We start from the raw sequence: 16,389 nt of genomic DNA on the forward strand, positions 1-16,389 counted from the left end.
AATCTTGAAACGAACAGTAAATACACAAATACAAATATATTTCATTTTTGTTTTCTCTTGGAAAAATTATCGTCATCGGAAAAATACTTTATCATAAGTTTGTATTTTTTATGCACATAAGTTCAGTTAATGTCATTTTTATACAATATCAGTATAATTTCAAAATGATAAATATTCAAATAAAATATACTTGATTTCAAACTAATATTAATGAAGACGTAATTTAAAGCCTAACCGCGCAACCATTACGAGAATATAGCCAATACACTACACACACGATGGAGTAAATATGAGGCCACAAGAGCCATCTAAAACTTAAAACGTCTAGGCAATTTAGGTGAAACTGGTATTCATCTATCAAAATGTATACGTAAAGTTATAGCCTAAGACATCAAATAATTATATTTGTCGAAACAGATATTGGAGATACACCAAAATCCTTCCCTGTGACCCTGTAATAACTTACAGTAAATGCGCATGAATGTACAAACATTAATACTTCAATAAATCCTTTGTAGCAGGGTAATAATTTAATACAATGCTTTCCTCAAAGGAAAAGCGAAAGGCTTGTAAACAAACATATTTTCGTTATCTTAGCTACATCAGAACTTTAGTGCCATGGTGGAGTGTGTAAATCTCGGTGGATAAGCGCGGGTATTGTTGTGGTATGTGAATGTTTGGTGTTGCGGGTGTAGCAACCGTATCAGTTGCAGTCAATCAATGCCAGTGAACTCATTCCGCATTGCTAAGAAGTAAGATCGACATATAGCTTTGCAGTGTTCCACTTGTAACAGGGTGTGTTTTGCATCAGTCGATGTTGACTTGTCGGATGATACCTTGCCACATGGATGCTGTTTTACTGGCTGTTTGGATGGGGATGAGCATCCTCCTGATTCATGCTCAACGGGGTGAGTTTCTAACATATAAATATGTTATATTGTTACAGTAAACTACGGTTATAACGAACTCAAAGGGACTACTAATTTTAGTTCATTACATGTATAACCGTAGTTCGTTATAAGCATATGTACAGCATAACTACAGCGAAAAGTCGGGACCAAAAAGAAAGTTCATTATGTCCGTCAGTTCGTTACAAGCGTGTTCGTTTTAACCGTAGTCTACTGTAATTGTAATTAGCTCATCTTCTTTTGGATCCACGACTCTGTTGGTAATCGGTTGAACAGAGCCTTATGGCGATATACACGTACTGTTTAATCGAACTGGGTATTTTAGTTGATATACATGTATGCATTGTATAGGACTATTTCCACTGATATCCACAACTAAAGGAACATTATTATTATTAATCTTCCAGTTTTTTATATTTTATTTTAGTTTCTGTTTTTTATACGCAGCAAGGCTGCCTATTATACACACATATTAATAGATAGGCCATATTTATTTGTATGACAAATTTACGTACAAATGAGACACTGCAATATATATACCACAGCAACGAAAGAAATAGAATTAGAAATATTTGGGGGATATTTCGTCCACAAACCTATGCCATAATAACAAGAATATTGACCATTCCAGTGGCTGGGCAAGATGGCAGTTGTTCAAAATTCCACCTGCCAGAGAATGCCACCATTACAGAACAAGACCCGAAAGGTAGGCGAACAAAATACAATTCACCTTATTAGAAATATGACTTCTATTTGAATTACTTCATCTGTTTCATTTTAAGACAAATGCATAAAGATTCAGAACGACAAAACATTCTCCACAAGACTCTATGGCAAGAGGGATGACATCAACTTTCCAATTGTGAGTTTTTCCTTTATGCCGAGGAATATTCCTGCAGTCCCAGCCCTTGGTGTCTACAGTTCACAACTTTTCAGGTGCATCGAGCATGCTCTATCTAACAAGATTCCAAAAGACGTCATACAACTCTGGCTCAGAAGTTGTTTGATCAAAGTTATATCATCCAAGGCCTCAGAAAAGCTTTCAAAAGGTTTTATGGTTGACATGTGGAGGACATTTCCAAATTTGACGCATCAGTGACAAAAATTATGTGCGATGCTATTCCCTATTTTGACTTCTTCTTTTTTCAGAACAATTAACATGACTTTGCATGTGTTTGTGATGGGTGCCACTGGAAGGGGCGGGGTACGCATACCTTTTCGCAAACACGTGGTTTCATCACTATTTGATAGAGATTCATAAACACATGCTCATTCTACTGTCGGAATTGTACAGTGTAGTTAATCAGTTCATGTCCACGAGAAGAAGTATTGTTACCATGCTTGTCAAAAGAGGCGACTAACGGGATCGGGTGGTCAGGCTCGCTGACTTGGTTGATGTATGTCATCGATCCCAATTTCACGGATCGATGCTCATGATATTAGTCACTGAATTGTCTGGTCCAGACTCGATTATGTGCAGACCGCCGTCATATAGCTGGACTATTTCTGCGTGTGGCGTTCAAAAACAAAGCTACCAACCATGACTGAATAATATTTGCTAGTATACCACATATTTAACAAATGTTATACTTCGCGTAACACTTTCTTAGTAAAGTACAGATTCTAGTACCTTTGGGGGATGAGTCCCATCCGGGATTCGAACCAACACTGCCAGAGTGAGGCATAGTTTGTGTGCTGGCGATTGGGTACTTTACTCTAACATCCCAAATATAACATTTGTTACGTTTGACCACTTTTTAAATGGCATTGTGTGTTCATATCCCACTTATCCCTCTTATGTTTGATTTGACAAATTCATAGATCGTTTTTCAAAGATTAAAAAGCATCTTCAAACTATTTGTCAAAATTGGATTATTCAAATTTTAGATACACATATCTAAACTGTTATTTCTTTAAGTACATCCCGTTCACATGCCGTAATAGTATTATGGTCCAGAACTATGCACAGCTAAGTCATTCACACACAACACGTATTTTCACAATTCTTTCTTTTTCTTTTGCGAATGCATTTTGCGTGTGTGTGCCCCATTACTGGGTCACGCTTCGCGTTTACATCGCCATTAACACACACAACATACAGTAACAAAAGCGCCATATAAATTTGAGTCAGGACAAAAGAAACCCCATTTGGGCCTCAGTGACTGTAGTCACGTCAGTGAAAATGAATTGGTGGTTTGATAATGATTCATAAAAACATGCTCGTGATATATAGTCGGAATCGTACAATGGACACTGCGTTTAGTAGATATATTTTTTGTGTGTGGAAAGGGTTTTGTCGCTTTATTGTTTTCAAGGGTCGGTAACAGTGTTATACAGCATGTAGCTACAGTATAGTGTGTTTATCACGCGTGTCGATCCGCCCCTCGGTGCATGGTCTTTGTCTACTGCACGAACATCGATGTAAACATATGTTGTTTTGTTTCTGGGGGGCTGGGATTTTGTATGGAAACTTAATATTTGCAAAGTCTGCATCTGCAAAATTAAATATTTGTTTAATTAAAATCAGCCTTAACCCCAAAAATATAAACATCTTGGAACGATGTATTTTATATGTCACATAACATCTTTCTTCAACAGCCTGAAGCATAAAAAATATTTCAAGCATTTGAGACAGTTTCATTTTTTCTATCGATACCATGTCATCGTCGGGATAAATGTCGATCCATATCAAAATCAGTATCAGTATTCATATTAAAATCCGTTTATTCCTTGCTCTCTTCCCATCAAGATATTATAACCTAATGTTTCAGAAAAGTAAATTTCATCGAACGACTACCATTTGCACATATGCGGAATCTGAAGAGTGAAGAAGAGTGTATTTCACTTCATGCTCATATGTAACAATTATTTTGAATATATATATTTATTTATTTTGTAACATTTATTTTGAATATATATATAACAATTTATAACAAATTTGTAACATTTATTTTGAATATATATATAAAAACAATTATAACATTTATTTTGAGTATACATATTTATTTTTTTGTAACATTTATTTTGAATATTTTGAATATATATATTTTATTTTTTTGTAACATTTATTTTGAATATATATATTATTTTTTTAACTATACTTTTAGGATCTTTATGGACCATCGATCCTTACAATTATGTCTTAAAAATACATGTACTTCAAAATGGTGCTATGTATGTTCACCATCGTTCTCTGTGTAAATTGAGTGAGTGAGTTGGGTTTGACGCCGCTTTTAACAGTATTCCAGTCATATCACGGCGTGTCAGCTTAATGTGGGAGGAAAGCCCGAAGTGATGCAGGTCTCAGACGTTTACCACTTCAGTGAAACCCACGAGCACGGGTATGGTGCTGACAAACCTAGAAACATAATCGGGGCGAACCGCGATTCGAACCCACAATCATAGGTTTCTGGCATGCCCAAGGGACGAAACTCTGCACAGCGAATCGCGGCGCCTTGGACGACTGGACCACCCGTGCCCCCCTGTGTAAATTGTACTGTGTCTGTAGGCTATAAGCGGGCAAGTTCAGTACACTGGAGTTTACATGTTATACAAATGTCGTATCGATGATCATGTGTCGATAGAAAATAATATGTGTATGTGACCGTAGACATATTGCATGACATGAAAGTATAGTTGACATGGTGTACAAAGGTTCTCAACTTCACAGAGTCTAGTTTAGTTGGCTGTTTGTTCATTTGATGACTGAATACAATCAGAACACATATGTTGACTTTCTTGTCTCGTATCGTACAGATGATCCGAGTTTCCAACCACTATAAAGTGGAAGTATTGCGAGGCCCGTCTTCCGGGACCAAGGGGCGAAAGCAGCGAGGCATCAGACCCTCATGTCACGAAACCTCAGGCATTTCTTTGGCACGTAGTCAAGGGACGCTAGTCAACTACAGGCCAAGGAATAGACAGAAGTAAATGTCTAAGAAAAAACGTTGTTCGAAAGTATGATAACTGATATGTTTTTAAATATATTTGCGTTCGATATATCATCTTGACCCTGAGCGCGTGACAGTGCGCAAATATGTTTATAGGTTTATAGGTTTATATATCGCATTTACAAACGGCAGAGACCATATACCGGTATATCGTGTCTGGTACCGGGATACGTATTGTATCGCGACAAGATATATCGTTACAGCTCTGAAACATTTATATCGCGCTTGGCGATATTTGGTTGATATAGTATATCCTCAAAAGAATAAGATATGTGATAGATGTATAACTGCCAGTGGTGATTTGTTACAGGTACAGAGGTGTTGAATGTCAGCTACTGTGGCGTCCCACAGTGGTCAATGGATGGATTTGAACCCATTTTCATGGCCGGATACTTTAGTTGGACTAAAACCAGCGACGGTTACAAACTGGTTTTGAATAAGACAGTTGACCTGGAGGTCATCAAAGCCAAACATGTAGGTAAACACAGATATTTGATGTTTATAGTTGTTATTGTTGTTATTGTTGTTGTTATTGTTATTTTTTATTATCTGAGTGATATAGTTTGCGCTGATTTGAACAATATTCCAGTAGCATTTCTGTTTGATGGAAAACCCATGGCACTGAAGTGTACGCTAATGACAAATCAGGAGCATAATAAGGGCATGGGATTCTGGCGCGACTAAGGGACGTAACTCTGAACAGAATGACGAGGCGAATACTGGTCCACCCGTGACTACTTAAAGCCATACAACTTTCATATTACAAATCACTATTACCAGGCTGTCTGTTGTGTTCTTGTTTGACTTAAGTACCAAAAACTTGCGACGAAGCGGGCACTGATCTTTGCCATAATTGTGGCTTGGTTGTGTCCATGTGTTGGTGGGCTTTCTCACTGGTGCACCACAAAATAGTTTTGATATAAGGTTTCATGCTCCTCAAAATAGTGAGAATCAACAATAAATATTGAAAATTATAAAAACATAATTTTGCGTGTTTTTGTTTGTAAAGTTTTAATGATGAACTAGTATGGGCATACACTGTCGATCACTGTAGTAACTGAGAATGCGACTTGACCAGCTGTTGCCAAAATCTTCCAAAAGGGGGCACAATTAAGTTTTATTGTCAAATACGATGTATATCTCATCTCGTGAAGACAACCATATTTCCAAGCTTCACAAATAAAGCATATTTGATATATCATATTCAGCTGACGTTGGCCATAACAGTATCTCGTTTTAATCTCTTCGTAATTGATGGCACCTTCAATGTAATTTGCTAATACATCGTATTGGAGAGAAAGCATGAAATAGCCTCTATGGGTAAAGCGTTCGTCACGCCGAGTTCCGGGTTACAGTCAGTATGTGGGGTAGGCGAAGCCTAGGGTGTCTCCGCGGTGATATTAATGAACAATTGCTAACACTCACTCATTCGCTCACTGAGTATAGTCAGTGTTCCATGCAAGTGTTTTAGTTCGTTTTCATCATATTCCACGATTTTTCAGGTTTTTCCACAACTTATATTTGCAAAAACTGGCAATATGTTTATTTTGTTTCAGAACCAGGATTTGCAATTTATAAGGCTAACGTTTAGCAACAAGGTACGTATCGTTATTGATGAAATAATCATCATTTGAACTTAGCTAGTGTACAGCGGCCGTTCCACGAAACGATCTCAGAGCTAATACGAATATGCCCAACATTAATATTGACTTACGACAGTCGTAGGGTTAAGATCGCCGTTGTGATAGATAAACTGCAGTGCAAAAGAAATTATACACTTGAAAATTGGATTTTACACACACAAAAAACAAACATTACATACGTTATCAAAAGTCTACGAGGCTGACCTGTCGTGAGATATTCATGAATATGATGCATGTTATATCTCCTATGATGTCTGTATTAAATACATCACCATCGAATAACAATTTCTTGTTGTTTTTTAATAATTTTTAGCCACCATCAAACATGAGTGTACACTGTCGTTTATCCGTCGGTTTAGCTGGGATATTGCTGACAGTAGCATAAAATAAGATTCACTCACTTTGTTCCAATCCGCGGGTTGAAAGAATGATGGACGTCGACGACATGAAGCGTTTGTGTACGTGTCATGTTGATAGCATTCAAGAGACAACTCACGGCGAAACCCTATCAGGGAAAAAATGACCAATTCAGAAATGAACATATGTTTCTCAAAATGATATGAGTATCCTGTCATTATTTGTGACCTGGCAGGTTGGGTGTCACCGTGACCAAACTGCCTGGATAAGTGCTCATGCTATCAACCACTAGTTTTGGTGGCTACGTGGAACTGATATTGATAGAATATTGCAATGTAATATACATGTCAGAAATAGATATCCTGTGTGGTAGACATGTCCTTTTTCATTAAGTCAATCTCAAGTATTAGATTGAGAATAATATTACCACGATATTAACAATGCCATCAGGATTGACAGGTTTGCTTGTACTAACCGCATGTGTCAAGATACCGATTTCATAGATAGATGACAATATGTATCAGGCCGCGGCTAGATCTAATCGAACTGCCAGCGTAAATGAGCATGCATATACCTGGTAGTGCAATCGTTGAATTCTTTCATAAATATCCGCCACCTTGAGTCTAGTACAGGTTTTGTCAAGTTGTGTCTGGTTTGTTTAGAGGCCGCCGTCGCATGGCAGGAGTATTGCTGTGCTGTGTCAGGCAACAAACAAACACTTACTTTTTTATCCAAATTGTGTGAGTGGCGGGTGCTACCGGTTGAATGGGACGTGTCTACCCTTTTCGTAAACACCTGGGCCCACTTGCACAAAGACTATCGTAAGCCTATGTTAAAGTATGGGAGTTATGATCATCTTAGCGCTAAGATCGCTTTGTGCAAATGGACCCTGATATCATCACTGATTTTCAGTTATCCATTCACATAATTATCACCGCTTAGGCGCCCGATGGAATCTGTTTGGGCGGATAATCGAGATTGGTTATTCGCTGGCGTTGCCGCTTTATCTTCAAATCGCTTCATTTTCGGGGACATTTACTCTCGGTCCAATCTGTCCCCCGCGATTTCTTTTCATGAGTTGTTTCTATCCAGAGTTGATGGAGTATTTAACTCAGTGGAATGTATTTCCTAAGTTAAAGATAAATCAAAACACAACATATCTTATTTTATTTTCATAATTGCAGGGAAAAACAGCAAAATATGTGGAAGTTGACATCATTCCTGTTAATGAATTTTCACCTGATTTTTTGAAAACACCTTATACGATTGACGTTCCAGAGGTAAGTGCATTGAATCTTACTAAAGCCCTTGGCGGTACCGATTAATAAAAGTGTGTACACATTGCCCCGTGCTCTTTACGACCGATTGACATGAGGACCTGTCGACCATAATGTCCGTTTGGTATAAATATTACATGATATATATGGTGGCCCCCACGCGCTGAAGACCAAGCAGCTCTTGAATTCTTTTACCCAGTCTGACAGAACAGTCGAAAAGGTGCCAAAACTGTATATACACTGCCGGGCAAAGAGAGTATACACTTTAAAAAACCTGCTTCGTTCTGCCCATTACTATGTACTTTGATATTAAGACCCCCGTGTTGCTTGAGACGTCATGTATACGTCACCTGTTGTGAAATACTCATTGGTATGATACATGTAATATCGCCTATGGTACCCGTATCAAATACATCAGCATCGAATAACCATTTATTTAAACACATAATACCTTTTAGAAAGTGGTCAAATGTAACAAATGCTATATTTGGGATAACATTTTCTGAGTAAAGTACAGATTCTCGTACTTTTTGGGGTTGAGTCCCATCGGGGATTCGAACCCACACTGCCAGAGTGAGTAACCTGATCTCCAGCACACAAAGTTAGCGATCTAACCCAGTCGCTCATACACTTGTCAGAGGGGTACACAAAGTACGTAATCTAGACTACCAGTTGTCGGACTTTCATTTTGTGGTTGAGTGGGTTAGATCGATGGCTTTGTGTGCTGGCGATTAGATGCCTCACTCTGGCAGTGTGAGTTCGAGTCCCGGACGGGACTCAACCCCCAAAAAGTACGAGAATCTGTACTTTACTCAGAAAGTGTTATCCCAAATATAACATTTATTACAACCATTTCTTGTTCTTCTGGAAGACAGGTCTACCTTGTGGAACTATTGCACTGCTCGCAGTCTCAAATTAATGTGCCTTGATATTTGAGATTTGTTAGTCTTGCTATTGCGAATGCAAGCCCAGTGGTACAGCACGATATACAGCAATGTGTGCTACATCAACACTGTTTTAATATAAAGAGTGTAACTCATATCATTAATCTTGTAATGTCGAGGGTAATGTGCGGTGTTTATATTTTGAATATCCACTGATTTACAGAACACAGACGTAAACACAACTATATTCAGCCTCCATCTGATGTACCGGGATCGTGACGTCATGGACAACATCACTAAGATTGGCATAATACCTGCCAAAATACCCGAGGTCTGGAACTACCTTCATTTATAATCCATGTAATCAACCAAGTGCAATTGCACCCGTGAAGATCCGGGGTAGAATAGGTCTTCAGCAACCCATACTTGTCGTAAAAGGCGACTATCCTTTTCGTAAGAGGCGCCTAACGGGATCGGGTGGTCAGGCTCGCTGACTTGGTTGATGCATGTCATCGTATCCCAATTGCCTAGATCGATGCTCATGATGTCAATCACAGGATTGTCTGGTCCAGATTCGATTATTTACAGATCTCCGTCATAAAGCTGAAATATTGCTGAGCGCGGCGTTAAACAACAAACAACCAACCAAGCACAATTGACTTGAACAGTTATACCCCGTTGGAATATCGGGGTCGAATAGGTCCACAGTACCCCATGTTTGTTGTAAGACCCATGAGGATAGGATGATAACAATGACCTGACCTATGTCGTGTCGCAATGATATCAATCACTGGTTTGCCTAATCTCGAATAGACTATTCATAAGCCGTCATGATATAACTGGAATATTTCTGACTGTGTAATAAAACAACATTCGTTTACTTCAACATAGAAGTAGAAAAAGCCAAAAAATAAAGAAAGTATCTTTTTCCCTGTGCGGATGGTCGTAATACAGCAACATTCTCCATGATTGTGTCTATTTCAGTTTGACGGGTCTGCCTTCTTCCATATCGAGGGGGAAGAGGTTATTGTGACAACAAAACTGGACTTCGAAACACTGAAACTAGAGTCGCAAACATTCTTCAACCTTGGCCTTGTCTTATATGTAAGGAAGGAGTGTTTTTTTATTCAGATTCAATGGTCACTTGGTACCTCCTTAACTTTAGATATTGAGAATACACGAATACATTGATTATCTATATCAGCACGATATTAGCAGGGTCTTAAGTTAGCGTTACTTTGGCTTTTGGTCAATTGGCCTACACACTGTGATATAACCGAAATACTGTTCAAACCGGCGTTATGTAATTCTGAATACAAAATGCAATCCACATCCACGTAGGTCGTGATATGTAAGTACGTGTCATGTCAGATTGAAACAGATCAAAATGCGTTTGTGTTGTTATAAATGACAGATTCAATTTTGCTATCGCCCTGTAATTATGAACAAGAGCAGTCTTTCTGTAATACACTGAAAAAAGAAAATTATCATCAATAGCCTCTGTGAGAGCGATACCATTTCCTAATGTTATGCTTATAAATATAAATCGAGCTATTGAATTACCAGATCCTTGGCTGAAGCACACTTCATATTGAATATGATCATCATTTCCTGATGAGGGAATCGGACTGAACCTTTTCTGTATTTATTAAGTTAACCAATGCCACCTGTTGACGGGGGCCTGTCACAGATCAGTTGACAGTCCTGTGAAATTTCATTCAAGACCCTCAACTCCACCTTTTTGTCTGCTAGATCAAATTATTTTATGAGCAGCAGTGTAGTCTCAAAAACAATATCTAGTCTCAAAACAATATCTAGTCATATAACAATATCTAGTCTCATTACAATATCTAGTCACATAACAATTTCTAGTCTCGTTACAATATCTAGTCACATAACAATTTCTAGTATCGTTACAATATCTAGTCTCTTTACAATATCTAGTTACATAACAATATGTAGTCACATTACAACAGCTAATCTCATTACAATATCTAGTCTCGTTACAAATATCCAGTCACATAGCAATATCTAGTCTCGTGACAATATTGAGTCTCAAAACAATATCTAGTCATATAACAATAGCCAGTCTCATTATTGTATCTCGTCACATAATATCTAGTCTCATTACAATATCTAATCACATGACAATAGCATGTCATACAACAATAGCTAGTCACATAACAATATCTACTCACATAACACTGTCTGCCTAGTCTGATTATGAATGAGCAGCAGACCATGGAACACAGTTCCCATCTATCGCTGAGCATGTTCTGTTGTGTGCAGGACACGGGGCTGAAGACTGGCACGACGGAGTTGACCATCAGGGTGACTGACGTGGACGAACCCCCGGTGTTTGTCAGGCCGGACTGTCACAGAACCACCTCCTCCAGCTACCCCTGGGTGTACCCTGGGTGTCCCGCGCACGCCTATAGCACATACCTACAGCCAAACGTAAGTGCAAGTTGAATCCACTCCCTTCTCCTCCTTGTCAAACATTATGTCAGGTAGCTCCAAAATAGTTCATCCCTTTACAATCTGAAAGGTAATTAAATGGTAAAGGATTAGAGTGAGTGAGTGAATGAGTTTGGTTTTACGCCGTTTTAAGCAATATTCCAGCAATATCACGGCGGGGGACACCAGAAATGGGCACGTTGCACCCATGTTGGGAATCGAACCTGGGTCCTCGCCTTGACGAGCAAACGCTTTAACCACTAGGCTACCCGACCGACACCAGAGGATTAGAGATGGATTCAATCATGAACAAGAGCAAGTAGATGATATTTGTTTTTTTCTTGACAAAAATACTGTTTGTCTTCATATAAGGGTACTGATGAATTGTAAAAAAATTTGACTGGAATTCTTCGTAACAGGGTGAAGTAACGTCAACGGCATCAATCTACGCTATTGATCACGACATCGCCGATAACGCCATAGAGTATTCCCTTGATAATGGTAAGTAACTACTAGTGTAACATAATGAATCCTTAGCCAAAACATCATTCGATGGGAATCAGAATGGTTTGCCTCATTACAGCATGCTTGTTCGATGCATCGAACGATACGATAGCTGAGAATTATGGATAGCGCACGTAGAGACCCAGGTTAGAACAGGTCCCTAGCAACCTCTGCTTGTCGACTGCAGGTTTAGCGACTACGTGTCATAGCACCACGGCGGCGTGGGACTTGCTCACAATATCAATCACCGGATTGTATGATCCTGACTCGATTATTTACAGGCCGTGCCCAGCAGTTAGGCTAGTGCGGAGTACGGTGTTAACAACAAACAAATAAACGAATATGGATTGTAATTTAAACATGAGTATAATTGCCTGACGTACCACACAAAGACGTTTCGTGTAAAATTACGCATTATCAATTCGACCCGTGAAGATCCGGGGTAGAATACGGTCTTTAGCAACGATGCTTGCCATAAAAGGCGATTATGCTTGACGTAAGAGCTGATCAACGGGATCAGGCTCCCTGACTTGGTTGATGCATGTCATTGTATCCCAATTGCCTAGATCGATGCTCATGATGTCAATCGCTTGATTGTCTGGTCCAGACTCGATTATTTACAGACCTCCGTCATATAGCTGAAATATTGCTGAGTGTGGAGTTAAACAACAAACAAACAAAAAAACTATCAAGTCACATGTTTATGTTGTGTAATTTCATCGTTCGCTGTTTTACTTTCAGAAACTTTGGAGGTGTTTGAGAATTCATCCTGTACCCTCAAAATAAATAATTCATCAGGGGAGATAACTGCTGAATGTCATGATTCGAACTCCACAACCGACTCTCAACTTTTCCAGTTTTATCAGGAATATGAAGATATGGATTTTAACATCTCAATTACGGTACGACTTAAACGGTACAATGTGATTCGAAAAACATGCAAAGTAAATATTAAATACTTTCCATCAAACCCCTTTCGTCAGTAACCTGGGTACGAATTATGTTATATATAAACTAAAGTTCATAGAAATTGCAAAATGCGCCTTAAGTCCTGTGAGTGTTATGACAGACATTATTACAGTCGAGGTCGACGCATACATCTAATGGTGTAATTGAAGTCTCCTTAAATGGCATTGTGCGTTCATAGCTTTCGGCCATGGGAGCCGTGCCAACGTACGCTTGTCAGAGGGGTACACAAAGTACATGATCTAGACAACAAGTTGTCGGACTTTCATTTTTGTGGAAACCTCGCTGACTTCGTGTGCTGGCAATTAGGTGTATAACTCTTTCAGTGAGGTTTCGTATCCCGGACGGGACTCAACCCCTAAAACGAACGAGAATTTGTACGTTACTAAAAAGTGCTATCCCAAATATAACATTTGTTACATTTGACCACTTTCTAAATGGCATTGTGTGTTCACAGTTTCCTTAAAGTTTGAACAGTCTTTCGCAGGTAATCTTTTACATTTGAAAACAACAAATATATGTTTGTGAGGCGGAATCGATGCTATCTATTCTCTTCTTTTGGGGGGGCGGTCGGGTAGCCTAGTGGTTAAAGCGTTAGCTCGTCACGCTGAAGACCCGGGTTCAATTCCCGACATGGGTACAATGTGTGAAGCCCATTTCTGGTGTCCCCCGCCGTGATATTGCTGGAATATTGCTTAAAGCGGCGTAAAACCATACTCACTCTCTCACTCTTCTTTTTGGATTGAGATGAAAATGGACATATTCCGTTAACTTTCTGGTGGAAATCCACCCCGCCAAAGTTCGAGTGAAAAAGAAACGCGTCCAGCCCTAGGCGTCTGCAAATTATAAGGGGTTCTGTGTTATGCATTGTTTTACAGTCTTGGACAGCAAAATATCGGTCTTTTTTATTCAGTCATTATAAGGAAATGGCCCTTTCTACAACCGAAACGACTGGCTGGACAAGATAGATGCGACGATAGATGCGATAGATTCGATTTCATTATTTTATCAGCACAAAGTTTTGTCCTACATTCATGTATGTTGTTTCCTAGGCAACCGAGGTATCAGATAACCGCCTGAACACGTCTATTACGACAATTCTTCACTTCGGTATACCGCCTACAGTTATGACACCATCATCAACAATGACACCTACAGCATCATCACCTGTTACCATGACAACCGGGAATATGTCTCAAACGCCGTCTCCGGGTAATTCTGAAAGCGAAGACTTGGAACGCTGGCTTGTCATCGTCATTCCGTCGGCCGTCGGGGGTGTGTTGCTTTTCATTGTTATTATCGTTGTTGCATGCAAACTCAGCAGGGCGTGCGGGTCTAAGAATGAAAGTGAGTACCATTTTAAAGTGAACGAAAAAAAGAGGCAAGAATTTTACGTTGCGTATGAGGAATCGGGGAAAGGGGAAATGACTGCAGTGGAAGTGGATACAACAACAAAACAAGTTGTGGATGTCAACGATATCATTTCAACGCTTGACAAGGGGGACGGCGCCAGCTCAAAAGAGTAACTTTTCCAGGTTAGGTCGTTTATTCAGTAATTACATTTCCATCCAATGCCATTTCAAAAAAGTGTGACTAGATCCATTTTGTCTGTCATTTAATTCTGTAAATTGATCAGGAACAGGTCATGCAGTTTTTAGGTCAGTGAGCTGAAGTGAATGTTATTATACGCCGCAGTAATATTCCACCTATATCCCGACCTGTACGTACTCGAGTTTGGGTCGGACGGTCGGGTAACCTAGTGGTTAAAGCGTTAGCTCGTCACGCCGAAGACCCGGGTTCGATTCCCGACATGGGTACAATGTGTGAAACCCATTTCTGGTGTCCCCCGCCGTGATATTGCTGGAATATTGCTAAAAGCGGCGTAAAACCTCACTCACTCACTCGAGTTTGGGTCGGCCTCACAAAGCTTGAGCAATGACCAATCAGTGCACTATGACACGCTATCCAAGTCACAGACCCTCAACACCCGATCCTCTTTAATCATTCGTCGGCTCAATCTCATTAACATGATATATTTTACTCCGATACGATACGCGTCCGCGTGGTATCGGAGTAACGACGAATCTGACTTTAATGAGATTCGTGTCGGCTCTTATGACAAGAAGGATTACATTGTGGACCTATTCTGACCAGGAATGCCCTGTCGCACACGGTACTGTTAAAACTGTCTTTACATAATTAGTGAGTGAGTGAGTTGGGTTTAACGCCGCTTTTAACAGTATTCCAGTTATATCACGGTGTGTCAGCTTAATGTGGGAGGAAAGCCCGAAGTGATGCAGGTCTCAGACGTTTACCACTTCGGTGAAACCCACGAGCACTTTACATAATTTAATAGGAATTAACAACGCATGCATTTTAGGACAATAGATCACGGGTATTTTTGCTTACAATAATACATAATAACAGACTCCCTTATCAGCATATTTTTTGTTTAAAAACAACGGGGCGGCATGTAGTTTTGGTACATTCCGGGAGGAATTTTCAGACCAGACAGTTACAAGTGCTACTGATGAAATCAACTGATCACAGACAAGATAGCTACAGTTCATCCTCGCCATGCTTTATGTGTGAATGAAATGCGTATGCGTACGGAACCGTGGTCGAATCACAAGAGGGTTTTTTAGTTCTTTACACGTTGGTTTTATCATGTACATTGTAAGTGAGTTTTTTATATGTTTTATGTTCAGATTTTATATTTAAAGAGTTGATCTATGCTTGTAGTTGATGATGCATGCACTGGTGTGTGTGTGCGTGTGTGTGTGTGCGTGCGTGCGTGTGTGTCGTGATTTTGTTTACTCTCCTGAACGCTGAGGGGCATCGTGTCGGAGTCAATTATCTGATAGTAAGGAGATTGGGTGTGCTCTAGAATCCGTCTCTACCATAATTTAACGAACCTTCGACACTTGTTCAACTCTAGGGTTCCTTAGTGAGTTGGTTTTAGTATTGGAGCAGTTTTTCAGTGAGTGAGTGAGTGAGTGAGTGAGTATAGTTTTACATCGCTTTACACAATATTCCAGCAACATTACGGTGGGGTACACAAGAAATGGTCTTCACATTTGCATATGTAGATGTCCAAACTGGTTCATATCGAGTTATAACATGATTAAGTTTGTACTGGACAAACTTTTATTGATCATTGACTGTTCATTGTCATGTGGTATTAATCTAAAAATGACAATTCTGCCTGAAAAAAACTTCTGTAGGGCAAAGACGGCCAGTTGGATCAAAGAAGCATGCTGCACGTGCTGGACAAAGAGTTTATGAAATACATGCCATCATTCCCCATAATTATGAAAGATGCTGACGGTTATCACATACTGAAAACTATGCCTCAGGGACGACGTTTGAGTAATGTTGACAGGGAGGGTTGTGGCATGGATTTAGGAAGGAATCAGTTTGTGTGAAGTGCTACGGCGTCTTAA

The 16,389-nt window shown here is 39.5% G+C and overlaps 1 protein-coding gene across 1 annotated transcript; it reads left to right on the forward strand.

Moving 5' to 3' along the window:
- Positions 1-814: 814 nt before the first annotated feature.
- On the forward strand, positions 815-14,472 carry LOC139460065 (protocadherin gamma-A7-like). The gene is made up of 11 exons (XM_071241692.1): positions 815-908; positions 1,540-1,614; positions 5,169-5,332; positions 6,415-6,465; positions 8,043-8,138; positions 9,243-9,350; positions 10,004-10,123; positions 11,309-11,476; positions 11,896-11,977; positions 12,722-12,882; positions 13,999-14,472. The coding sequence occupies exons 1-11, from the start codon at positions 815-817 to the stop codon at positions 14,470-14,472; spliced, it is 1,593 nt and encodes a 530-aa protein (XP_071097793.1).
- The last annotated feature ends 1,917 nt before the right edge of the window (positions 14,473-16,389 follow it).

Source organism: Haliotis cracherodii, unplaced genomic scaffold (genome assembly GCF_022045235.1).
Source record: "Haliotis cracherodii isolate W230 unplaced genomic scaffold, xgHalCrac1.p SCAF_1, whole genome shotgun sequence".
Lineage (NCBI taxonomy): Eukaryota > Metazoa > Mollusca > Gastropoda > Lepetellida > Haliotidae > Haliotis > Haliotis cracherodii.